Source organism: Tursiops truncatus, chromosome 1, assembly GCF_011762595.2.
Source record: "Tursiops truncatus isolate mTurTru1 chromosome 1, mTurTru1.mat.Y, whole genome shotgun sequence".
Lineage (NCBI taxonomy): Eukaryota > Metazoa > Chordata > Mammalia > Artiodactyla > Delphinidae > Tursiops > Tursiops truncatus.
Window position 1 is genome coordinate 78,059,146 of NC_047034.1, and position 27,559 is coordinate 78,086,704.

The 27,559-nt window shown below is 43.8% G+C and overlaps 1 protein-coding gene across 35 annotated transcripts in view; it reads right to left on the reverse strand.

Annotated features, from left to right (window-relative positions):
* Positions 1–27,559, reverse strand: part of PDE4DIP (phosphodiesterase 4D interacting protein) — a 223,861-nt gene that overhangs the window by 16,881 nt on the left and 179,421 nt on the right. For 15 of the 35 annotated variants that reach the window (XM_073808762.1, XM_073808858.1, XM_073808805.1 and 12 more), the window contains 13 exons: positions 25,567–25,759; positions 24,573–24,692; positions 23,206–23,734; positions 21,485–21,720; positions 20,408–20,459; positions 19,064–19,287; positions 18,292–18,444; positions 16,070–16,255; positions 12,024–12,275; positions 11,544–11,675; positions 10,739–10,858; positions 9,096–9,285; positions 8,357–8,481 (listed from right to left, as the gene is read on the reverse strand). In XM_073808762.1, coding sequence (XP_073664863.1) covers positions 8,357–8,481; positions 9,096–9,285; positions 10,739–10,858; positions 11,544–11,675; positions 12,024–12,275; positions 16,070–16,255; positions 18,292–18,444; positions 19,064–19,287; positions 20,408–20,459; positions 21,485–21,720; positions 23,206–23,734; positions 24,573–24,692; positions 25,567–25,759 — 2,512 coding nt within the window. The remainder of the gene's footprint in view (positions 1–8,356; positions 8,482–9,095; positions 9,286–10,738; positions 10,859–11,543; positions 11,676–12,023; positions 12,276–16,069; positions 16,256–18,291; positions 18,445–19,063; positions 19,288–20,407; positions 20,460–21,484; positions 21,721–23,205; positions 23,735–24,572; positions 24,693–25,566; positions 25,760–27,559) is intronic. The other 20 variants (XM_073808764.1, XM_073808796.1, XM_073808922.1 and 17 more) reach the window with 5 other exon arrangements.

A 27,559-nucleotide genomic window follows, 5' to 3' on the forward strand; every position in this document is an offset into this window, starting at 1 on the left:
TTTACTGCCTGCAACTGACTTGTTTCTCGTTTTTATGTTTATCTTAGTATAGTGTTCAGCGCTTGTTATCATTGGTGGATTTGTTTATTGGTTTGGTTGCTCTCTTCTTTTTTTAATTATTATTACTTTAAAAATTTTTTTATCTTAATAATTTTTTATTATTCTTTCTTTTCTTCTCCCTTATCTTCTGAGCTGTGTGGCTGGCAGGGTCTTGGTGCTCTGGCCTGGTGTCAGGCCTGAGCCTCTGAGGTGGTAGAGCCGAGTTCAGGACATTGGCCCACCAGAGACCTACTGGCCCCATGTAATATCAATTGGCAAGAGGTCTCCTAGAAATCTCCATCTCAACACTAAGACCCAGCTCCACCTAACAGCCAGCAGGCTCCAATGCTGGACACCCCATGGCAAACAACTAGCAAGACAGGAACACAAACCCACCCATTAACAGAGAGGCTGCCTAAAATCATAGTAAGTTCCCAGACAACACAAAACACACCACCAGACGTGGACCTGCCCACCAGAAAGACAAGATCCAGCCCCACCCACCAGAACACAGGCACCAGTCCCCTCCATCAGGAAGCCTACACAAGCCACTGAACCAACCTTACCCACTGGGGGCAGACACCAAAAACAGTGGGAACTACGAACATGCAGCCTGAGAAAAGGAGACCCCAAACACAGAAAGTTAAACAAAATGAGAAGACAGAGAAATATGCAGCAGGTGAAGGAGCAATGTAAAAACCTACCATACCAAACAAATGTAGAGGAAATAGGCAGTCTACCTGAAAAAGAATTCAGAGTAATGATAGTAAAGATGATCCAAAATCTTGGAAACAGAATGGAGAAAATACAAGAAATGTTTAACAAGGACCTAGAAGAACTAAAGAGCAAACAAACAATGATGAACAACACAATAAATGAAATTAAAAGTTCTCTAGAAGGAATCTATAGCAGAATAACTGAGGTAGAAGAACGGATAAGTGACCTGGAAGATAAAATACTGGAAATAACTACTGCAGAGCAGAAAAAAGAAAAAAGAATGAAAAAATTGAGTACAGTCTCAAAGACTCTGGGACAACATCAAATGCACCAACATTCAAATTATAGGGGTCCCAAAGAAGAAGAGAAAAAGAAAGGGTCTGAGAAAATATTAGAAGAGATTATAGCTGAAAACTTCCATAACATGGGAAAGGAAGTAGTCAATCAAGTCCAGGGAGTGCAGAGAGTCCCAGGCAGGATAAATCCAAGGAGAAACATGTCAAGACACATATTAATCAAACTATGAAAAATTAAATACAAAGAAAAATATTAAAAGCAGCAGGGGAAAAGCAACAAATAACATACAAGGGAACCCCCATAAGGTTAACAGCTGATCTTTCAGCAGAAACTCTGCAAGCCAGAAGGGAGTGGCAGGACATATTTAAAGTGATGAAAGAGAAAAACCTACAACCAAGATTACTCTACCCAGCAAGGATCTCATTCAGATTTGATGGAGAAATTAAAACCTTTACAGACAAGCACAAGCTAAGAGAATTCAGCACCACCAAACCAGCTTTACAACAAATTCTAAAGGAACTTCTCTAGGAAGGAAACACAAGAGAAGGAAAAGCCCTACAAAAACAAACCCAAAACAATTAATAAAATGGTAATATGAACATACATATCAATAATTACCTTAAATGTAAATAGACTAAATGCTCCAACCAAAAGACACATACTGTCTGAATGGATACAAAAACAAGACTCATATATATGCTGTCTACAAGAGACCCACTTCAGACCTAGGGACACATCCAATCAGAAAGTGAAGGGATGGAAAAAGATATTCCATGCAAATGGAAATCAAAAGAGCGCTGGAGTAGCAATTCTCATTTCAGAAAAAATAGACTTTAAAATAAAGACTATTAAAAGAGACAAAGAAGGACAATACATAATGATCAAGGGATCAATCCAAGAAGAAGATATAACAATTGTAAATATTTATGCACACAACATAGGAGTACCTCAATACATAAGGCAAAGGCTAACAGCCATAAAAGGGGAAATCAACAGTAACACAGTAATAGTAGGGGACTTTTACACCCCACTTTCACCAATGGACAGATCATCCAAAATGAAAATAAATAATGAAACAAATGAAATGATCCAAAATGAAAATAAATAAGGAAACAAAAACGACACATTAAAGAGATAAGGGAACATATGTATATGTATAACTGATTCACTTTGTTATAAAGCAGAAACTAACACACCATTGTAAAGCAATTATACCCCAATAAAGATGTTAAAAAAATGACACATTAAGCAAGATAGACTTAATTGATATTTATAGGACATTCCATCCAAAAATAACAGAATACACTTTCTTCTCAAGTGCTCATGGAATATTCTCCAGGATAGATCATATCTTGGGTCACAAATCAAGCCTTGGTAAATTTAAGAAAACTGAAATCACATCAATCATCTTTTCTGACCACAATGCTATGAGACTAGATATCAATTACAGGAAAAAAAACTGTAAAAAATACAAACACATGGAGGCTAAACAATACACTACTAAATAATCAAGAGATCACTGAAGAAATCAAAGAGGAAATCAAAAAATACCTAGAAACAAGTGACAATGAAAACACGATGACCCAAAACCTATGGGATGTAGCAAAAGCAGTTCTAAAAGGGAAGTTTATAGCAATACAATCTTACCTCAAGAAACAAGAAACATCTCAAACAAACAAACTAACCTTACACCTAAAGTAATTAGAGAAAGAAGAACAAAAAACCCCCCAAAGTTAGCAGAAGGAAAGAAATTATAAAGATCAGATCAGAAATAAATGAAAAATAAATAAAGGGAACAATAGCAAAGATCAATAAAACTAAAAGCTAGTTCTCTGAGAAGATAAACAAAATTGATAAACCACTAGCCAGGCTCATCAAGAAAAAAGAGGAGAAGACTCAAATCAACAGAATTAGAAATGAAAAAGAAGTAACAACTGACACTGCAGAAATACAAAGGATCATGAAAGATTACTACAAGCAACTATATGTCAATAAAATGGACAACCAGGAAGAAATGGACAAATTCTTAGAAATGCACAACCTGCTGAGATTGAACCAGGAAGAAATAGAAAATATGAACAGACCAATCACAAGTAATGAAATTGAAACTGTGATTAAAAATCTTCCAATAAACAAAAGCCCAGGACCAGATGGCTTCACAGGCGAATTCTATCAAACATTTAGAGAAGAGCTAACACCTATCCTTCTCAAACCCTTTCAAAATATAGCAGAGGGAGGAACACTCCCACTCATTCTACGAGGCCACCATCACCCTAATACCAAAACCAGACAAAGATGTCACAAAAAAGAAAACTACAGGCCAATATCACTGATGAACATAGATGCAAAAATCCTCAACAAAATACTAGCAAACAGAATCCAACAGCACATTAAAGGATCATACACCATGATCAAGTGGGGTTTATCCCAGGAATGCAAGGATTCTTCGATATACACAAATCAATCAGTGTGATATACCATATTAACAAACTGAAGGATAAAAACCATATGATAATCCCAACAGATGCAGAAAAAGCTTTCAACAAAATTCAGCACCCATTTACAATAAAAATTTTCCAGAAAGTGGGTACAGAGGAAACCTACCTCAACATCATAAAGGCCATATATGACAAACCCAGAGCCAACATTGTTCTCAATGGTGAAAAACTGAAACTACTTCCTCTAAGATCAGGAACAAGGCAAGGTTGCCCATTCCCACCATTATTATTCAACATAGTTTTGGAAGTTTTAGCCATAGCAATGAGAGAAGAAAAAGAAATAAAAGGAATCCAAATCAGAAAAGAAGAAGTAAAACTGTCACTGTTTGCAGATGACATGATACTATACATAGAGAATCCTAAAGATGCTACCAGAAGACTACTAGAGCTAATCAATGTATTTGGTGGAGTAGCAGGATACAAAATTAATGCACAGAAATCTCGTGCATTCCTGTACACTAATGATGAAAAATCTGAAAGAATAATTAAGGAAACACTCCCATTTACCCTTGCAACAAAAGAATAAAATATCTAGGAATAAACCTACCTAAGGAGACAAAAGGTCTGTACACAGAAAACTATAAGACACTGATGAAAGAAATTACAGATGATACCAACAGATGGAGAGATATACCATGTTCTTAGATTGGAAGACTCAACGTTGTGAAAATGACTCTACTACCCAAAGCAATCTACAGATTCAATGCAATCACTATTAAACTACCAAGGCATTTTTCACAGAACTAGAACAAAAAAAGTCACAATTTGTATGGAAACACGAAAGACCTGAAATAGCCAAAGCAAAACTGGAGAAAGAAAAACGGAACATGAGGAATCAGGCTCCCCGACTCCAGACTATACTACAAAGCTACAGTAATCAAGACAGTATGGTACTGGCACAAAAACAGAAATATAGATAAATGGAACAGGATAGAAAGCCCAGAGATAAACCCATGCACATATGGTCACCTTATCTTTGTTAAAGGAGGCAAAAATACACAACGGAGAAAACACAGCCTCTTCAGTAAGTGGTGCTGGGAAAACTGGACAGCGACATTGAAAAGAATGAAATTAGAACACTTCCTAACACCATACACAAAAATAAACTCAAAATGGATCAAAGACCTAAATGTAATGCCAGACACTATAAAAGTCTTAGAGGAAAACATAGGAAGAACATTCTTTGACATAAATCACAGCAAGATCCTTTTTGACCCACCTCCTAGAGAAATGGAAATGAAAACAAAAATAAACAAATGGGACCTAATGAAACATAAAACCTTTTGCACAGCAAAGGAAACCATAGACAAGATGAAAAGACAACCCTCAGAATGGGAGAAAATATTTGCAAACGAAGCAACTGACAAAGGATTAATCTCCAAAATATACAAGCAGTTCATGCAGCTCAATGTCAAAAAAACAAACAACCCAATCCAAAAATGGGCAGAAGACCTAAACAGACATTTTTCCAAAGAAGATATGCAGATTGCCAACAAACACATGAAAGAATGCTCAACATCACCAATCATTAGAGAAATGTAAATCAAAACTACAATGAGGTATGACCTCACACCGGTCAGAATGGCCATCATCAAAACATCTACAAACAATAAATGCTGGAGAGGGTGTGGAGAAAAGGGAACCCTCTTGCACTCTTGGTGCGAATGTAAATTGATACAGCCACTATGGAGAACAGCACGGAGGTTCCTTAAAAAACTAAAAATATGATGAACTGGGTGATTGGGATTGACATGTATACACTGATGTGTATAAAATTGATGACTAACAAGAACCTTCTGTATAAAAAAATAAATTAAATAAAATACAAAAATTCAAAAAAAGAAAACTAAACTAAAAATAGAACTACCATATGACCCAGAAATCCCATTTCTGGGCATATACCCTGAGAAAACCATAATTTAAAAAGAGTCGTGTATCACAATGTTCATTGAAGCTCTATTTACAATAGCTAGGACATGGAAGCAACCTAAGTGTCCATCGACAGATGAATGGATAAAGAAGAAGTGGCACCTATATCCAATGGAATATTAACTCAGCCATAAAAAGAAACAAAATTGAATTATTTGTAGTGAGGTGGATGGACCTAGAGTCTGTCATACAGATTGAAGTAAGTCAGGAAGAGAAAAACAAATACCGTATGTTAACACACATATGTGGAATCTAAAGAAAAAAAATGGTTATGAAGAACCTAGGGGCAGGACAGAAATAAAGACGCAGATGTAGAGAATGGACCTGGGGACACAGGGAGGGGGAAGGGTAAGATGGGATGAAGTGAGAGAGGGGCATGGACTTATATATACTACCAAAATAGATAGCTAGTGGGAAGCTGCCACATAGCACAGGGAGATCAGCTCTGTGCTTTGTGACCACCTAGAGGGGTCGGAGAGGGTGGGAGGGAGACACAAGAGGGAGGAGATATGGGGATATATGTATATGTATAGCTGATTCACTTTGTTATAAAGCAGAAACTAACACACCATTGTAAAGCAATTATACTCCAATAAAGACACTAATAAAATAAAATAAAAAAGAAACGAAATTGAGTTATTTGTAGTGAGGTGGATAGATCTAGACTCCGTCATACAGAGTGAAGTAAGTCAGAAAGAGAAAAAGAAATACCATATGCTAACACATATATATAGAATCTAAAAAATAAAATAAAAAAAAGGTTCTGATGAACCTAGGGGTAGGACAGGAATAAAGATGCAGACGTGGAGAATGGACTTGAGGACGCTCAAGAGGGACTTCCCCCTTGGAGGGGGAAGGGTAAGCTGGGATGAAGTGAGAGAGTAGCACTGACATATATACACTACCAAATGTAAAATAGATAGCTAGTGGGAAGCAGCTGCATCCCACAGGGAGATCAGCTCTGTGCTTTGTGACCACCTAGAAGGGTGGGATAGGGAGGGTGGGAGGGAGATGCAAGAGAGGGTGGATATGGGATATATGTATACATATCGCTGATTCACTTTGTTATACAGCAGAAGCTAACACAACACTGTAAAGCAATTATACTCCAATAAAGATGTTAAAAATAAATGTCTCAAAAGAATAAAAAGAAAAAAAAAGAAGATATGGTACATATATACAATGCAATATTACTCAGCCATAAAAAAGAATGAAATAATGTTATTTGTAGCAACATGGATGGACCTAGAGATTATCATACTAAATGAAGTATGTCAGACAGAGAAACAAGTATCATATGATATCACTTATATGTAGCATCTTTAAAAATGATACAAATGAACTTATTTACAAAACAAACTGACTCACAGACTTAGAAAGTTATAGTTACCAAAGCGGAAAGGGTTGAGGGGGAGGGATAAATTAAGAGGTTGGGATTAACATAAACACACTTTAATATAAAATAGATAATCAACAAGGACCTACTGTGTAGCACAGGGAACTCAATACTCTGCAATAACCTATATGGGAAAAGATTCTGAAAAAGAATTGATATATGTATAACTAAATCACTTTTCTGTACACCTGAAACTAACACAACATTGTAAGCCAAATATACTCCAATATAAAAAATAAATTTTAAACATTTTTTTAAAAGAGAAAAAAAAATAAAAAGGGAGCAAAGTATGAAGACTTACCCAACCTGATTTCAAAATTTACTATAAAACTCTAACAATGTAGACAGTTTGGTATTGGTGTAAGAATAGGCATATTGATTAATGGAACAGAATGGAGAATTCAGAAATAGACTCACACATATATTGAGAAGTGATTTTTTTTTTTTGCCTTGGCCTTTGTTTTTCAATAGATTGCCAAGCAATTAGAAGATAGTCATGGTGATGAAAAGTCAATTGTGTTTCTATATCTTAGCAAAAAACCCAATTATTTGGCAATTGAAATAAAAATGTTATCCCACACACATGAGAAATATTTATGTATAAGTCAAAATATGAAAGATGAATATACTAAAAATTACAAAATATTATTAACAGAAGTTATGGTCACTTGACTGTCAACAAAGCTGCCAAGGTAATTCAATGGGAAATGGCAGTCTTTGTAACAGATGGTGCTGGAAAAACTTTAACCTTTTTCTCACTTCGCATACAAAATTAACTCAAAGTGAAATGCAGTCCTAAACATAAGAGCAAAAGCTATAAAACTGCAATAAGAAAAATACAAGGAAATCTTTATGATCTTGAGATAGACAAAGATTTCTTAGCTAGGACATAAAGAAAAGCATAAATAATAAAACAAAAAATTTGATTAATTGACCTTCAACAAAATTTAAAAGTTTTGTCTTTCAATGACACTAAAAAGACTTGGAGAATATATCTGCAAATTATTTTTCTGACAAAAATTCCAGAATAAAAATTTCTTTAAAAAAACTTTTCATTTTCTCACTGGGGTAAGAGCAGGTTTTCTGCAACATTGGCTGCATGGGTGGTCAGAATTCACAACATTCAAGACGTTTTCAAATGATGATATCACCAGGACAGTTCTGTGTAATTTTTTTTGAATTACTGTATAATCTGGACTTTGATTAACTTGTCTCAGACCATGCAGGTGGGTATAGTTTGACTCTTGTGGCCTATTTTTAAGGATGTCGAGGCTGGATCTTGTTCATGTCACCAACCTCTGGGCTTTGTGTGTGAGAGCTCCCCTCTCTTCTTATTGGGATCCTCAATGACTGAGGTTTTTTTTTCTGAGACAGAGCAAGATAGGTTTCCAAGATCTCCACAACTCCCAAGGTAGAGACTTCACCAGGACTCTTAGCAAGAGCAAGAAGCTCATAGGGTGGGGAAGAAGGGAAAACATACCTTTCAGCCCCTTCTTGGAATTGCCATAAAGTCCCTCGTAGATCTGTAGCTCTGACTGGAGGGACTGGAAAAGCTGCTGTTTCTCCTCACACTGATGCTGCAAGAGGGCCAGCTTATGCTGCAGCCTGTCAGGGGAGAAGCAAGGGTCTGCTGAGCTGGTGAAGCCCCACCAGGGCAAGAGGCTGTGAGCCAACTTCTGCATCATAGAATTCTAGCCCTAGATGTCAACTCAGGGGTCATGAAGACCATCGCTTTTATTTTACAGATGTGGCAACAGAGGCTTGGAAGGTAAAGTAACTATGCTTGGAGTCATGCCATTAGCTACCATACCTAGGACACACTACCTGGTATTCTTACCGCCCCACATTGCTCTTTTCATGTTGTCAAGCAGTTACAGGGTTTACGCTGGGGACCAGCATCATGGCTGGTGTAGAAGCTTCCTAGGTTATGGTGGGACTAATATCTTAAAACTAACTGGAAGCACGAGAATGTACTTTCTCCAGAATCTGATATGCTGAAGCCTTCCATAACAAGGTTTTACTCTTTCAACTCTGGAGTGAAAAAGACATTCCCAGAGAAGTCCTTCCTTCTGTTCAAAGTTACCCATAAATCCGGTATAGCGGAGGGGATAGTGAGGTTTCCAAAAACCTCAATGGCAAGACCATTAACCGTCTTGCCAATATCCCTTTTGCTAAATCTGAAAATGGGCCACCTTCCTTATCAGTGGGCTCCCTCTAACCTGGAGTCTTTCTCCTGGAGAGATAGTCGTTCCTCCTCGAAATGCAAGATCTCCTGCTGCTTCTCCTTCAAGTCTTCCAGAAGCTGCTGCCGTTCCACCTTTTGGCGCTCCCGCTCCACTTCCAGTTCTTGAAGCCGGGATCGAGAGGTCAGCAGAGCCTCCCTCAGGCATTCTGTTTCCTGGGAGTGCTCTGGTGGGCAGAACACAGGAGTACATATATTGTAGGGCCAAAGGTCAGCAGCAAGATGAGCCCAAGCACATCCATCCTGACAAACAGAACTAAAGCAAAAGGAGGGCCAGCGTATGCTGCCAGGAGAGACAAAATGAGGGTATGCTATTATATCCACACACTCAGAGGGATGGGAACCTCTTTCTCGGCAATGCCCTTTGATCCTCATTTAATACGTCCCACCTTGCTTTTAGAGAAAACACTCTGCTTCCTGACGCTCACTGTTTTTTAAGTCTTCACATACCTTCTGTGCAGTAATCCATTCTTGAATTTTGCCACAGATCCACATCAAAATTTCTTGTCTACAGTTTTTAGTATATATTGTTTTCATCATATTGCAAATAGAGCTATCTGTTCTTTCCTGGTCTTGCAGCATCTCTCTGATCTTCATGATTTCTCAAAGACTATTGACAGGGACTCTGAGAATAAGGCTCCGGTGCTGTCAGTCGGCTGGGGCAGAATCACCTGGGCCTGGCAGACTGAGCTCTTTTAAATCTTACTATCTTCTCACCTGTGAGGTCTGTTCTGCTCTTTCCAGGCATGCAATGGTAGTTTAGTAGTTCTGCCTTCTCCCTTATCTTATCATTTTTGTTATCTTCCCAAGCAGAGATCACTCCTCTCACATCTTCTTGCTCTGAGGAGGCTAAGTTAGAAATATCTCTTGATGTCTTTTTCCTTTCCCACAAGCATTCTTTCCTTCTGGGCTTAATCCTCTTAGCCACTATTCTCTGTTATGGCTATTCAATAAATATTTGTAAATAAAAATAATTTGTAATTGAAAGTATATTGATTCCATTTAGTCAATTAACACTAAGGTCAGCTGCCCCACCAGGCCGCACAGGAAATGATGCCCACACGTGGATGCCCACTGAATAGTGTCGGGAAAGCTCTGGAGGACATTTTGCTAGCATCTTCAGACACAGAGTCATGAGGACTGGTGACCAAAGAGGAGCCCTGAGTGTATGAGGAGGAGGTGGTGAGGAGATACGGGGATAGCAGATCAGCATGGGAGGGATACACAGAACAGCTGCCACGTCTGGAGAAACCTGAGAGAGTGTATCGGCCTCATGTTGCTCCCTGTCCTGGGTCCAAACTAGCTGTGAACTGTGGGCAGGTAGAACAGGCACTAAGGTTGCAGTTTGAGAGCTAATGACTGAATATCTGCAGGAGGGTTGCACAGAGGTGGTGGATTTCCTAGAGTGCCTTGTCCTTGGAGCCTAGGAGTCTAAGGGCCCGTGGTTGGGAACTGTCAGGAAGTAGCCCTTTCTAGACTGAGAATAGCTATGGGAGTTTGGGGTTGCTGGGTCTGGGTAGCTCTGTTCTCTCCACCTCGTCTCTTTGCTTCTCCAGTTGGTGACTGGTACGGGCAGGGAGGAAAGGGAGTAACCACAGTTTGCGGCTCTTGACCACTCACCTCTGGAAGCATGACTGAGCTGAGCCTGAAGCCTCTGGTTTTCTTCCCTAAGGACTCTGTTCTCATTGCAGAGCTGAGGTGTGGACTCCAGGCCCGGACTGTAGAAGTTAGAGGTGGGTCCTGTCCCAGGAAGTGCAAGCAGGCAAGTTACACATTTGGGTAATAGACGCTCTCTGTGTTGCTCATTCTGTATCTCCAAAGATACTATCCCAACCCAGCAGAAAACCCAGAGAACTCACATCCCGGGCCTAAAGCCTGATGGGCTGAATGCCTGGCTTTCCTGTGGCTCCTCTGAGTGGGTTCTGTGCGTGCATTACCACGTGCCTTGGCTGTAGCTGTTCAGGAGGCCCTTTCCCCTAAATAGCTGCTGCTGAGCTGTGGGCAGGACAAGGGCGTGTGGAAGGGACGGCTTCCAAGTGTCAGCAGCCTGGGGGTGGGGGAGTGGGGAGGAAGGCCACCTCGGTAAGCGGCTGGAGGAGGCCCTGCAGACCTGGCTCTACCACTTGCCAATCACAGGACCAGGACACAGAAGTCAGCAGGCAGATATGAGCAGATTCGGATGGAAGAGAAGTCAGAGGATTCTGGGGACCAGACCTGGTTAGATCTGCCGCGAGGAAAGTTACTCTCTGCGCTCAGATACAGCTGCAACGGGAGCATAGTACTTGCCCCCTGCCTTGCTGGTGTAAGGAGCAAACACAGAAAAGCAGACCTTGGTGCTTTGAAATCTGCGAGGCTATGCCTAGGGGTTGACCTTCAGCAGCTCCCTAATTACAACCAGAAACAGGAAGGCCTGGGCCTCTCCTACCGCTTCCGCGGGCAGTGGAGCTGAGCCTGTGTTCCAGCTGCTCCCGCAGGCGGTCGTTAATGCAGATGGACTCCTCCAGGCGCTGGCGCAGGTTCCGGATTTCACCAAGGTGCTCCTCTAGCAGGTCAGTCCCTGCAGTCACCCAGCAGGACAGGAGGAGGTGGGAGATGGAGAATCCTGGTCACTAGTGGGGCCCACATGGGGGGTGTGGGGTTTGGCCAGTGGCCTCTCAGCAAGATCCCTAAACATCACCGGTCTCTCTCACGGGCATCCAGGAGCTCAGGTGACTTTGTTTAAAGAGTAAATTGGCTTCAAACACAGGACAGCTGGTGCTAACCAAGCCCCATGGGCCTCCTCCCATGCAGGGGTTCGTGTAAGGGAGTTGTAATTGTACATGTACAGTTACCATGGTAACTGGTAAGTGTAAGGGGTTTCACACGGTTTAGAAAAATAATTGACCTGCTCGGCTTTGTGCTTTACCTGTGGGTTTGGAGTTAAGCTGGTACATGGAGGAGCCTGAAGATGGTTCCCCAGATAAGCTTCCTTTCTGAGGCCTCATCATGTCCCACTGGCCTCTGCTGCCCAAGTACCCAGGCTCGAGGATTCTGCCCAGTTCTATGGTGCCCCTCAGAGGAGAGAGGGGCTGGGCAGGGTTGAGGTAGTGGGAAGAGCTGGCTTCTAAATGGTTGGTTGGCAATGTGGCTGGGGAAGCAGGATGAACATTGCTGACACCTGGGCAGAATGAAACATGCATGAGAACCAGTATCAGAACAGAAGGATCGGCAAGGAAGCATGTGATTGCTAAGAACAGACACTAAAGGGGACACGTGGGCTATCAGAGGTCCCAGTCTGCTGGGAAATTCCAATTAGATGAGGATTCCCATCCTAGAGGCTATAACTTTTCACCCCTTGTATTTGCTAGCATGAGACACCAAGAGGTAGGGGATGAATAACGTATCAGAAAGTCACTAGTGTACACAAAAGGGAAGTCCAGTGGCCCTAATCCTGGCTCCTGTGATAATTCCTCATGACAGAATCCAGGGAAGTTCCAGAAGTAGAACTCACTGGGAAAATCAGAGGTTAAGAGTGTGATGGGCCGTAGCACTGAGCACACCTGTGAACGGGAACATTTGTGTCCCTATGAGTACTTGCTGTACCCAGAAGCTAACCTGCCAGCTTTTGGGGTTGTCAGAAGAGGAAGGGGGTATAAATCCAGCTAGACATGGTGGCCCCAGTTACTCCAGAGTGAGGAACTTCTTTGCTGAGGCTGGGGGAGGTTCTAGGTAAGGCAAGAGGTGATTTCATTCTTACCCAACATGGTTCCAGGAACTGAAATATGTCATCACTCATGTCTAAAGAGTCATGAACACTCTTCCATGGGGGAGGGAGGACCTTTCATTTCATAGGCTCGTGCTTTCATAGAGCCTATGAAATCATGGGCCTTCCCATTATCTCTGCTTCTGTGTAAAAAGAAGCCCAACTTGGTGGAGAGAGGGAAAGAGGTGAACAGGGCCATAGTTTAGGATATTCACATTCAGAAGACTACTTTCTTCCAGGGATTATCAATATGGGCAGCAGAGTAAACAGGTAGCTCCACCTAAGAAATAGGAGTGAGGAGTGAGGTCATGGTTCCCTCCAACCAAGCCAGCCCCCTTTGAGGAATTAATGCAATTGGCAGTTGCCAACTTTGATCCTCATTTATAACTGTTTCTCAAATTTGGCCACATACTGGAATCATCTGAGACAATGTAGAAGCATGTACTGGTGCCTGGACCCCCAGAGGTTTTACCTTAATTGGTATGCAGTGCAGCTTGGGCACTGGATGTTTTAAAATCATCCCAGCTGATTCTAGGAGGCAGGAAAGTTTGAGAAGTATTGTCATGGGTCTCCCCTTCCCCAATTTGAAAAATACTAGATATTCATTAGGATCACAGGAAGTTAAAGAGGGAGATGAAACACGTAAGTATCTAAACTATAGTCAGTAATTATTTTTTTTTTGAGGTACGCGGGCCTCTCACTGTTGTGGACCCTCCCGTTGCGGAGCACAGGCTCCGGACGCGCAGGCTCAGCGGCCATGGCTCACGGGCCCAGCTGCTCCACGGCATGTGGGATGTGGGATCTTCCCAGACTGGGGCACGAACCCACGTCCCCTGCATTGGCAGGCGGACTCTCAACCACTGCGCCACCAGGGAAGCCCTGTAGTCAGTATTTTAAAGAATGTGACTTCCTGCCTCTCTCACACCTCCTTCAACCCCAGCCCCACACAGGCAGAGGGGGAAATCAGTGATTGTCGACAGTCAGTTTACTATCTCACCAAGGTCATAGGAGGTGCCAAGTCTATCGGTAACAGTGATCAGTATTCTCATGTTCCAGTCTTTCCGGTCACACGATACAGAGCACATGCCCTAAACCATGCAAAGACGCCAGACAGACTCTTGCACAAGGAAATTTTAGCCCCACAGTGGTCTGAGAAGCCGCCATGCACCACTGTCCACTTGGAAGCTTGTTTCAAAGCAAAGGAGGAGAGCTGGTGAGGACTGTGCTTGACAAGGCAAAAGAAAGGGCTACAGCCTTCCTCACCAAGGCTGGGACCACGCAAACTCTGGCCAGTGGCACAGACTGGATATGACTCCAATTCAACGCACATCACAGACCCTTTCATGCACAGTGCTCTCCTTCCTCCACCTTTCCCTTTGGGCAAAGACAAATGGACAGTGTGGAAAGATGAAGGAAAAGGTGTCAAGGAAAAGAAAGGTAATCTAGAGAACAGCTTTGCCTTTCGGCATGGAACAAATTTGTTATCCATCAGTTGTTGCTTCCAGGTGTGCTATAGTAGCAAGTTCTAGATCAGAGAGAACAGCACCTTCCCCTCATCTCTAAAGAGAGAAAAGATTGTTGCAAGGGGCCTCCAGAGTCGTTCAGCCGAGCTCAGCTCTGTGCTCTGAGCAGGACTGTAACAAAACCATTCTAGGTAGAGAAGGTATAATGGAAATATGGAACTGGGAGCAGAGGATCTGAATTCAAGCCCATTTCTCCCAGTTACTAGTGATCTTGAACAAGTAACCTCACTTCCCTGAGTTTTAGTTACTGCTCTGGCAGGGAACAGGGTAAAACCATGTTCACGTTGGTAGGCAAACCTAGGCTGCTGTACCTGTGTGATGCTGATAAGAAGGTAGCCTCTAAGACTTCACTTCCTGCAGAAAGGAAGATGTACAAACTCTTCTAAAAACAGACTCAGTCTAGCTCGTTCTGGAAGTCAAACTGAGGTCAGAGTGGACAGTGTATCCATTTTCAGAGCTGATAAATAAGCCAATCCGAATGACCTTTGGGGCTTCAGATAGGCAGATTCCTAGCTGTGGTCTTAGGTCGTTGGACACCCTTTGTACAGTGACCCTACCCTTAATTTCTGCCTCATCCAAGCTCTTCTTTACAGGCACAGAGTGTGGTTTTAAGGTAATTTCAAATTGCTTTCTAGTTTTTTTAAGCACTACTAGAGAGCAAATTCATCACGTGAGGTTCTTTTCTTATTTTAAGCTATAAGTGATAGCTTATAGCTTAAAATAAAACAAAATGTTTTATGCTGTGGCATCCAACCCATATTTACATCAAACCTTTCTCTAAAAGATGACCACATATTCTATGAATTCTGTGACTACATAACATCAATTATATCTGGGAGTTGACAGAATTCACAATCAGACATCACAGCCTGTGCTTCTGTTTCTAGCTGTCCTTGTGTCGCCTGTGCAGAAACAGAAATTAACCTCGTGTAAGGGGAAGAGAGGTTTGGCACCCCTTCTTTTTTTTGTTTTTTTGTTTTTTTTACGGTACGCGGGCCTCTCACTGTTGTGGCCTCTCCCGTGGCGGAGCACAGGCTCCGGACGTGCAGGCTCAGCGGCCATGGCTCACGGGCCCAGCCGCTCCGCGGCATGTGGGATCTTCCCGGACCGGGGCACAAACCCGTGTCCCCTGCATCGGCAGGCGGACTCTCAACCACCGCACCACCAGGGAAGCCCTGGCACCCCTTCTTAATCCCTCCTCCACTATCCTTTTAGCCCCGAACCTGATGATGTCAGAATTTGAACTTGACTAAAAACATTTCACAGAGGAGGGTATAATTGCCGTGGAAATGATCCCATTGAAGGTGGCCATCGTTTTCTGGCCACTTCATCCTGCGTTGGCAGGCAAAAAACCTCTCTCCCATGTCCTGCCAGTGAACATGTTGCCAATGTGTCAGGGCTTCAATACGCTTGGCGGAAGGTACCCCACACTGTCAGCAGTGGGAGAGCACCAGGTCTAGGGCCTGATGAACATATATACCTGTTAACTGATGAGGCACACACATGAGAAAGATAACAGTAAATATAGTTCCCAAAGCGGCAAGCACAGCCCTCCCTCAATTGTCCACTGATAACGTGTACCCCTATGTTATTTTTTAAAACTCTGCTATCCAGCCAAAGCCATGCAGAGAAACACAGTGTGGGTCCATCATTCGCAAGAACACAAATGCAGCAGGAAGTGCTCACTTTCTCCCAACTGCTTCTGCAGCATCTGCAGCTCCTGCTGAGCCTCAACCAAGGAGACCATGGGTGTCTCACAGCAGCCAAGGAGGGGAGGGCCAGCAGAGCTGAAAGGCAGGAAGCTGGGTGGAGCTGAGGGCAGTGGTGCCTGGGGAAGGCTAACCAGCGTGGGTATGGATTGAAAATGAAGGCCTAGAAACAGAAAGTTAGGGAGAAAGGAGATAAACCATTAGAGAGAAAGTCAGAGAAAAGAATGGGTGAAAGATTGAGAAGGTGAAACTATTCCCTGACCAAACATCTCCTTGGGGAGTGTCTATCATTCAATGTGGTGATGACTGAGATGGCCAAGGGGAAGCACTGTTACCCAGGATGCTGGCCTAGCTGACCCCCTCCTGCTCCTTCCCTGCCAGGGATGTATCCTGTACATGTATCTTGCATACACATTCTATGCTCATCTTGAAAACAGTTGGCTACAAAAGGCAAGGTGGCACTACCATAACCCAGGCAGCCATGAAAGCCCCATCATAGCCATCTGGACACGGATAGGTGAGGATGGCTGTGCCTGGATGCTCTCAAGAGCCCCTGCGGTGCTGCTACCAGCATGTGCTAGTCCTGGCCCTTGTGACGAGACTCTCCCTACACCTAGAAGTCCTCTTCTGAAAGCAACAGGACTCATCCTGAGGAGGGCAGAAGTAGACTAGGATAGTGGGGAAGTTTGCATGACTAATGCATGTAATTCAACACTGATGGAAACAAACTTCAGAATCCCAAATCAATGTGTTCATTCACCAAAGGAAAAATAAAAGCCTTGGCATACTGACCTACACACAATGGCTTGCAAATCTTTCTGGACATTCAAATAATTTAAGAAAGATTCTTAAAATATACGGGTTCTTTCATCCTTACTGCAATCTACTGAATCATAAACTCTGGCAGTAGGGCTTAGAAATTTCTTTCTAAAAAAATCTTCACAGGTCATCATTAGGCAGTCCATCTATAGACAGGTCTTTAGGAACCCTGGGAAGTTCTCATGTTTGAATCTGTCTCCTCTTCCTAAAAAGAGTTATCGGGCAGATGGCCCACAGAGGGAGAAGAAACCAAGACAGACCTGTGGAGAATGTCTCACATGAAAGACAATGATCACATTCTGAAAAACATCCCTTACCCCAGGATACTGACATAGTATCAGAGCAGTACAGCAAAGACCCCTGAATTACCAAGTGACACAGACCAGGCCTCCTTCAGGGAGGCATTCTGATTTTAAAACCCCTGACCTTCTGCTCTTTCTGATCCCAAAGCATTTACACAGATGTCTACAGTGCTTAGGTGAATAGCTTTTCCCCATGATTTCCTGGTTTAGCTGCTGCCCACTCTGGCCCAGAAACTTTGAGCCCAGGCTCAGAAAGAGTTGAACACATTATTTTTCTTAAGATGTTGGTTGACTTGTCCTCAAGAGAGACAAGGGCGGCAGAAGGAAAGTGCTGTTCTTCTGGGGGCACCTCTACACGAGTCCGACCTCACCACAACCGCACTGAAGGCGGCCAACCAGCCCATCTTGTTGGGTGGTAGGAGGTGAGAACAAGGTTTGCCCTTTCTCTGCCATTGCCGGTGTGGAGCTGTGATGGAACAATGCACCCCCTGGTAACTAAGCTGAGGCAGGTAAATGAAATGTACAACTACTGGTCCAAGATACACACCCTATACACATCAAGGACTACCAACCCATTCAGAAACCCATGAACGATAATGTAATATGAACAGAATCTTGTCTAAGGATACTGAAGCATCCTTAGCTATGAAGTAAGCTGCCCTGCCTACTGTAGAGGCTCCTCTGCGGATAAAATGGGGAACACATATAAGGGAGCAGCGGATGTAAATTTCCCTTTGTTCTTTGGCTGCAGTAATCCTAGGAGAAGCATTTTGCCTCTGATCCTCAGGGTGAAATGAGAGAAAGAAATGAAGATGCTTCTTCTAGAATGATTAGCCAACTATTGGTCAAAATTGATATGTAGATCAAAGTCTATTGTGTATTATTTACTTTTCTAAAATATTTAAAACAAAGAGGAGTCAGACACTATTCGCTAATGTGGATGGTCTCTTGATTTTGTCTAGGATTTGATGTATTGATATATAAGCTCCTAATGATGCTTTTCTTGTCCCTGAAGAAAAGTCAAACAGGCAGCTGAGGAAGAGGAGATGAAGACCCTGCCCCACTGGCTGTTGCATACCTGGATGGGCCGGGCTGGCCTCCTTGGGGGGATTCTGGGGAGCTGGCAAGCTGCTGGGGCTGCTGCTGGGTTCGGCCTTAACCCCCTGAGATGCACTGGTTGCTGATGGTTTAGAAGACAGTACAGCAGAAAGACTCGAATGATGGATGGAATCTACAAAACCCATGAATGAAAGAACATGTTTGATGTTCTACAAAGAACTGGAATCTGGCCTTATATTTAACCAGGGCAGAGCCTGGTTTTCAGGGAGAGCGTCAAGCACAAGCGCTGGGAGCGGTGTTCATTCCTTACTGGCAGACAGCTCCTTCAGTGAGGAAAGCCACCTTAGAGGTGAGAGTGGGGCTCAGAGCCTGAAACCATGAAAATGGCACCTCCAAAAATACCAGGCAAGTCCAGCAGCATCTGTGGACACCCACGGAAACTCCGGGGTTCAGGAACTGCAGCTAGCTGGAGGGATAAGATATCCCGTCTTAAAAAAGGAGGTCAGTCAGACAGATGGTATGCTCATGAGGCAGTGGGGAAGAGAAGTCTCCGTAACCTCACCCTCCCCACTGTCGTTCGCCGTGTCCAACAGCAGTATCCGTATGCTGGTGGAGACCCAGCGACAGGGGTAACTTGCAGAGTCAGGAGCATAGCAAAGATCCTGACCCACTGGGGCCTGTGCTTGGCACGGTTTGGCCTGATACACACCAAGGTGCCTCTATAAGGCCTGGATGTGGAGGTCTCCTCTCAGCCTAGATAGAGGTGGTTCCACTCAGAAAGTGGAGGCTACCTGAGTGACCGGGTGAAGCCTTCTTCTCTTCATAGTGTGTGTACTCGCTGGCTATGTCCATGTCAGAGCAGGCTTCCGGCTCATCAGACGAGAAGGAAGAGCTGCTGGGAGACCGGTGGGAGTCAGACAAGGCACGGCTGCTGGAGGGCGTTAGGGACCGCGCGTCCAACGTGGCCTGCAGGACTTCAATCACTTTCTCCTTCTCCTGCAGCTCCCTGCTGAGCCTAGTGGGGCGAAGGAGGACAACAGCTGAACCCAAAGTCACTGGACTAGCTAGTCCTGACTAGGGCACATGGGAAAAGCCACATAAGTCAAGGGGACCATTCCTGCAAAGGGTAAACGAAATCACCCATCTCTGATTAGGAGTGGAAAGTAGGTCAGGTGCAGAGGGAAGGAGAGCAAGAGCTACCCAGTGCACTGGCCACACAACACACTGAGGACTAGCAGAGGCTCAGCTAGTGCTCCAAGGCACTGCTGCTTAACGTATGGTCCCCAGTACAGCTGGAGTCCGAGAACTGTTGGTTCCCAGTCTCCAGTGAGTACAGAAATGCAAGGTAAGCCTTGAGAAACATAGCAGGGTGGCATTCCCACAACATCTAGGAGTATGATAAGTAGAATCATCTGGTTGACTGAGACAGAGACAATGTGTGTGTCTGTGATGGATTAGAAAGGAAAACAAACAAAAAAATACTTTGTCCTTCACTGCAGATATTTTGAGAAGCACTGAGTGGTCTAAAGCACACTCACGACACAAAGGGGCGTGAACTAGTGACTACAAAGGACTCTGAGCCTGTATTTTATTGCACGTAATGAGATAACATTCAGTGACTCAGTGAAAACTGGCTCCTAAGACGCTGTAGCCTCCCGGGATCTGCAACGTCAAGCACTTTTTTTTTAAAATTAGGAACTGTAATACAATTCTTTTTTTCCCAAGGAAATTGTGTGGCCATTAAACTCGCTGCCAACTCAACTTGGGGTAAGCCAACTTGGCAAAAAGCACACCTTGGTCTTTAAACACACAGTGGGGAAGCAGAGGAGATCCTTGGGGTGCCAGGGACCCTTAAAACCTGGTTAGTTTACTTTTAAGTCAGACTGACTCTAGGTTACTTAGCTAATAATATAATAATAAATCTAGGTTACTAATTTGAATAACTATACAAACAGAAATCAATAGAACTATATCAAAAGAGAGTAAGGCTAAAAAGAACAGTAATGTGTTCCATGAATAAATGAATTCATTACAATCAGCGTTTTCCTTTTTTCCCCCTGATTTGTGAAACTGCAGCCACCCTTGACCCCTTAGGCCTTGTTCCTGATTCCTTTACCAGATCCTATTTGAATTACCTCAGGGCCAGCGGCTCAAGTCCAGCTTGATCTTTCTCACTTTTATGATCCTCTGCAAACCAAATTCAGAAAGAAACAGTAAGAAATTAAACAGGTCTCACTTCACACATTATAAATGCAGGAGCTGATTTGGGTCCAGAATAGTGACTACTCTATGTATGTCCAGGATATGTGGGAGAATTGCTCTGGGAGATCTCAGATTGTATCTTTAGAGAACAGACCTGCAGGTGCTCCTGAGCTCACCAGGCAGACCTTCCCTGACCTGGTAATCACCATCATGACTTCCTCTACCCTAAATCAACGCAAACAAAGTTTAAAAGGCACTTGGCTAACTTCCCTCTGGAACATTCCAGCCTCCAAGCCTGCCACAGACTGACTCCCAGACGGACCAGCTCTGTGACCCATCACAGCTTTCATGTAGAACCTACTCTTGCTTTGAGGAGATGATAAACAGCCCTGTCCCACCTCTGCACCTGCCGCTAGGATGTGGGATGGTTGGCCCCCAAGACTGATCCTGCTGTTCTCCCTCGGGTGCTCTCAGGAAATTCTAAGTCAAGGGCTTCAATAATTACCAATATTCCTAGCCCTTGTACTATGACATTCAGTGCCCAAACCATGTTCAAAAGGGCATAGTGCTTCATCTGTATTTGAATTACATTCATGTGCAATACCAGGCAATAGATGAAGAAACAGAGATACCAAAAGGTTAAGTCATTTGCCCAAAGAAACTTAGTGGCAGCATCCAGGCTAGAGCTTGCGTATTGCAAGTCTCGGTTCAGGGCTCCTTTAACTACAGTGAAGTCCTCTGATCTCTTCTCCCTTTCTCCCCCTTAGCACTAGATGGACTCAGCCTCCTTCTCTAAAGGTCACATTGCATAAATGATGCTGTAATCATGGCCTCTCTGACCCTGTGGTTCCTCCTCGGTGCTTCCCACTGGCCAGTCCTGATTCTGTAATGACCCCTGGGTTAAATGAAGCAGAACCTGGGTTAAAAGGCTGTGGTGGAGGTGTGGCGGTCACCTGGGGCTGGGCTCTGGGAGGGACTGAGAGTGTCCAAAAGCCCTGTGGCCAACTTACTGGTGCTGAGTTTGCTGGTGAGCCTCTCTGTCAGCTGGCTTCCCTGAGCGAGTTGCTCCCGGAAGCTCTGCCCCAAGTAGTAGTCAATGTCATTGCTCCTTAGGAGGTCCTCGAAAGACTTTACTGTATCTTTCGCATGCTGGGTGAGAAGATAACAGATACCCCTCCCTTCTCGTATTTTCTGGCGTAGGTAGGATAGCTCTCGGGCCTGGTCCTGAATCAGGGAATCATATTTCCTAATGTAGGAAAGAAGAGGAAAGGGTAAGAATGGAAAAGAGTGAAAATTAAGTTATGGGGGCTTCTGTAGTCATTTCTGTGAGAACATCTCTAAGAGTTCCTCCGTTTAAGCTGAATTCTGGCACAAAAACCAAAGGATGTATTTAAAAGTAAATTCTGTTCTGACAAACTTGCATCAAACAACATGGTATGCCACCATTCTTCCACTGTTTTATATGTGTTAGTCATGTGTCCAAAAATGAAAAATAAGTTCTGTGGGGGTAAATACAGTGCCATAGTTTACATCCCTTACAGCACCAATATAGTGTAGACTTACAGTTGATACTCAATAAATACTAAATATAGTTATTGGGTAGATGCTCAATAAATACTAAAAATCCAGATAGGTCCTTTCATGTCTTCTACTTCAAAGACCATCTCTATTATGGCAGACTGTATTTTGCAAAGTTGGCCATTACTCAAGCTCCCGTTCCATGTGCTCCTCTATAATGTGGCTGTGCCCCTCTTTCATCATTGGGCAGAAGTTATTCTCCACCTCCTTAACTCTGGGTGGGTTCTGTGACCACCAGGACCAAGGTAACATAGTGGAGGTAACACTGCACCGAGTCCAGGAGTCGCTCTTAACTGGCCTGGCAACTTCCACTTGGAAGCCAGCTGCCATGCTGAAGTGAAACTACCCTGAGACCACCGTACTATGAGAGGCCCAGGCCAGGAGGAGAGGCCCCGGAAGACAAGGAGCCACATGGAGAAAGAGAGAAGCCAAGGAGCACCACGTCACCAGACACATGAATGAAGAAGCTGTGTCCAGGCAGACATTTCAGTGACTCCAGCCCCAACCTCCATCTGATGGCAGCCGCATGAGAGACCCCAAGTGAGAGCTACACTGCTCAGCCCAGCCAATCCACATAAATTATTGCTTCAATCCCCTGAGCTTTGGGGTGGTTTGTTACTCAGCATAGATGACCCAGATACTGAGAGGACTATCTACCCTGGTGTTTTTCAACCACAAAGTATCAATAACAATAATAATTATGGCAAATACTGTTGAGAGCTTTAATATATGCTAGGCATCATTATAAGCACTTGTATTAATTCATTTAAACCTAATAACCACCCTTTGAGATAGGTTTTCTTATTATCCTCATTTAATAGGTAAAGAAATAGGCTCAGAAAGACTGAGTAGGTTGCATAGCCTGTAAGTCCCAGAGCTAGGATTCGAACCCAGGAAGTCTGACTCCAGTCTTACCACTTATATCATATATCCTGTCACTTTAAGAATACATTCCTAAGGAGGAAATCCCAGGGACCTGGTATCTCCCAGCAGGGGTCACGTGTCTTTTCTTCAGACCTAGGGCTACCGTTTAAATAGGTGCTCCTCTGATTGCCCTGATGGGTTCTCTCTTCTACCTGCCCGGGCTACCCTCCTTCAAACATAAACTTAGACATCATCAATCAAGTAATGGTCCAAAGAGTACCCTCCTTACCCAGGCCACGAGGCTGATCTCAGCTCCTCGGCCAGCTTCCCTTCTGTTCCAGTTTTTGGGAGCTGGGCTTCCAGCTGGGACACCCTCTGGATCAGACTCTCCAGATCCTTTTTAGCCTGAAGCCCTGGGGGGTAGAAAGCCCCAGTGCCATCAGACAGCCACCCCTCGTCCTCATCAGTGACACTATGAGGTGAAGATCCCTCGAGGGTACCAACAGCTTTCAGCTTTTGGGGTCTCTCCAGACTAGATGAATAATCGCTTGTAACTGAGAGGGACCGGACCCGGCTCTTGAGGTTTTGAATGACCTTGTTGGCGTTCTGCAGCTGGGCCTTCAGATCTTTGATGTCCTTACATAGGACAGAGATGTCTTCTGACTTTCCATATGCCTGGAACTCCTCCTGCTTCCCTAGCTGGCTCTCCAAGGGCGTCTTTCCAGGGGGGCTGGCCAGTGTGGAGCTCAGATGTCCCTGCTCAGAGCATAGCCCCTCCATTAGGACAGTTTCCCTGAGGCTGTCATGCTCCTCACACTCTGAGAAAAGACAAAGACATCTTCCTGAGTAAAGCTGGACGTGCTGCTGAGGCCACTCCCTTCAAGGTCTTGAGGACAATAATTACTAGAGCAAAAGTTGAAGCAGTACTTTATTCAGCGCTGGCACTGTACTAACATTCAAATGCAGTATTTCTTACCCTCCCAAGAGCCCAGCAAGTCAGGTGTGGTCACCTTGTATTTTACTCAAGTGTTTTCCTCCTTGATTTCAATTTGGTGGATGTCCCTATAGTCACAGTACTTTTTTTTTTTTTTTTTTTGCGGTACGCGGGCCTCTCACTGTTGTGGCCTCTCCCGTTGAGGAGCACAGGCTCCAGACGCGCAAGCTCAGCGGCCATGGCTCACGGGCCCAGCTGCTCCGCGGCATGTGGGATCTTCCCGGACCGGGGCACGAACCCGTGTCCCCTGCATCGGCAGGCGGACTCTCAACCACTGCGCCACCAGGGAAGCCCCACAGTACTTTTATAATAGAAGAATATATATTTTTAAACTTATGGTTTGCCTATTCCCCCAAAGCTCATCTGGTCTTCTCATTAATAAATAGACCTTAGTATTTTTTCTATAATAAACAGTTGGATAGAACATTTTTTAAATTAACAGCAGTATGCTGAAAACTAATTGTAGAAATTCAAACTCACACAGCCTCATTCTGGGCAAGAGTTCTCCTCCAAACTTCCTGTCCCTCTCTGGTCTTGTGTCCTCTTCAGTCTACCATGCCCCCTCATCCCTACTCCTCGTTGCATGTGGGACTTGCCAACGGCACCCAAATGTGAAGGCTGCCTCTAGGGAGGGAAGGTGAACCCCATACTTGTGCTCTTACCGGGACTGGTGCTCTCCTCCCGCTCAGCCTCATTCTCGCTTCGGCCACAAGTCTCATAGCCCAGGTCCTGGAGGTCCACCTGCACCTGCTTGCTGTCCTGCTTCACTAAGGATTCACCTGCTTAGGAAGAGACAGGGGGTGTTACAGAGTATCTGAATTACCCACATACACCCTCACCCTCAGTGGCACATACTCTGGCCCTTAGGGTGCAGGGAGGTTAGGTTCACAGTGGAATAGATGCTTCTTTGGACTTAGGTGGGAGAAGAGACCACCTGCTCCAGACAGCAGGACTTCCCTCTGCCACGATGAGCCTGTTTGCCATTGATGATCCCATCTACAGATAACGGGGCTTCGCTGGGACCAGACATTTTTAAGTCATCTCTAGAAGTCCCAGGGAAACGAGTAAATGCTTTGTTCACAGGGGCTCAGTAAATGTTTGAACGGAGCTGAACTAATTCAGAGTTTCAAAGACATCTAGATCTGTACTGTTCCGTAAGGTAGCTACTAGCCACGTGGGACTATTTTAGGTTAAACTGATTAAAATTAAGCTTAAAATTCCCAAGTTGAATTAGCTACATTTCATGTTCTCCATGACCACATATGACATAGGTATAGAACATTTCTGTCACCGCAGAAGTTCTATTAGAAAGCGTTGATTCTAGACCAACAATGATGGTATATTTTTTAAGAATCTGATGTGGTGCAAAGAGGAGCAGAAGAGAAGCAGTTAGCATACATTGAGAGAGGTAAGGCAGTTTGTTGACTGTACCAGAAATCAGCAAATCTAGGTGTTAGTCCATTTCCTCCCTATACTGTCACTGCAAACTTGATTTATTCATTTACTCTTCTCTGCCATCTGCAAATTGAAGTATCCACTTCCACAATCCTAGGGTTGTGGTCAGGATTAAATTTGGGGAAGAAAAGTGAAGTCTGCAAAGCATGTGGCTTCTCAGGGAGAAGACAGACACTTTGGTGACGTGAACTTAAGACTTACTAAACATGACTCTGTATTTCTCCAGCTGGTTGGCCTGGGCAAAGACAGTGGCTTCTGATATCAGCAGCTTCTCCTGGAGATCTTGATAGCGTTGTCTGCACTGTGCCAACTGGGAGCGCAGGTGCTTGGTGGATCCTGGGAGGCTAAATTCTGACTGAGGTCCAGAGTTACGGGCCTGGGGCTGGTTGACCAGCTGTGAAAAGAACCAGCACAGGGTCAGGGCAGTCTGAGCTCATCCCGCAGGCAGTGATGGCTGCTACCCCTTGCGAACCCTGTGGACTTTATTCATGTGTCTGTCACAGCGCTCCTCATCCCATTTGGCACTTACTTGCTTTCCGGAACGAGCTCCTGGAGAGCTGGGGTAATGTTTTATTCATCTCTGTATCTACAACACATAGCATGGTGCCAATTGAATCTAACGAGGAGGAGCTCTCAGTAAATGTTTGTTCAATGATTGAAGAGAGAAGGGGTGGAAACCTCCACTCATCCCTCCCTGCATTCCTGCCCAGTTGCCCTCTCAGAATCCTCTGCAGAAAGTGGAACACTCCCTAACATCATACACAAAAATAAACTCAAAATGGATTAAAGACTTAAATGTAAGACCAGACGCTATGAAACTCTTAGAGGAAAACATAGGAAGAACACTCTTTGACATACATCACAGCAATATCTTTTTTGACCCACCTCCTAGAGTAATGGAAATAAAAACAAAACCAACAAATGGGACCTAATGAAACCTAAAAGCTTTTGCACAGCAAAGGAAACCATAAACAAGACAAAAAGACAACCCTCAGAATGGGAGAAAATATTTGCAAACGAATCAGTGGACAAAGGATTAATCTCCAAATATATACACAGCTCATGCAGCTCAATATCAAAAAACTAACAACCCAATCCAAAAATGGGCAGAAGACCTAAATAGACATTTCTTCAAAGAAGACATACAGATGGCCAAGAGGCCCATGAAAAGGTGCTCAACATCACTAATCATTAGAGAAATGCAAATCAAAAGTACAATGAGGTATCACCTCATACCCATTAGAATGGGCATCATCAGAAAATCTACAAACAATAAATGCTGGAGAGGGTGTGGAGAAAAGGGAACCCTCTTGCTCTGCTGGTGGGAATGTAAATTGATACAGCCACTATGGAGAACAGTATGGAGGTTCCTTAAAAAACTACAAATAGAACTACCATATGACCCAGCAATCCCACTACAGGGCATATACCCAGAGAAAGCCATAATTCAAAAAGAGTCATGTAACACAATGTTCATTGCAGCTCTATTTACAATAGCCAGGACATGGAAGCAACCTAAGCGTCCATCGACAGATGAATGGATAAAGATGTGGTACATATATACAATGGAATATTACTCAGCCATAAAAAGGAATGAAATTGGGTCATCTGTAGAGACGTGGATGAACCTAGAGACTGTCATACAGAATGAAGTAAGTCAGAAAAATAAATATCATATATTAACACATACATGTGGAATCTAGAAAAATGGTACAGATGAACCGGGCTGCAAGGCAGAAATAGAGACATAGATGTAGGGAACAAACGTATGGACACCAATGGGGGAAAGGGGGAGGGTGGTGGGATGAACGGGAAGACTGGGGTTGACATATATACACTAATATGTATAAAATAGATAGCTAATGAGAACCTGCTGTATAGCACAGGGAACTCTACTTCATTTTGCTGTACAGTAGAAACTAACACAACATTGTAAAACAACTATACCCCAATTTAAAAGAAAAAAGAATCCTCTGTAGTCTCCATTTTACTTAATCCTCAGCTCAGCTGCCTCCCCTTAGAGGATCCCGATAACTCCTTCTGAGGCTCAGGGACAGACACCTGTGATGAGCTGTGATGAAAATGGCAGTGATAAGGAAGAGATGTCATTACATACCACTTGTCTGGCTGCCTTAAAACCCCATGTATCCCTATATTGCATCCTATTGAAATGATCTGGTTTTGTGCCATCTTT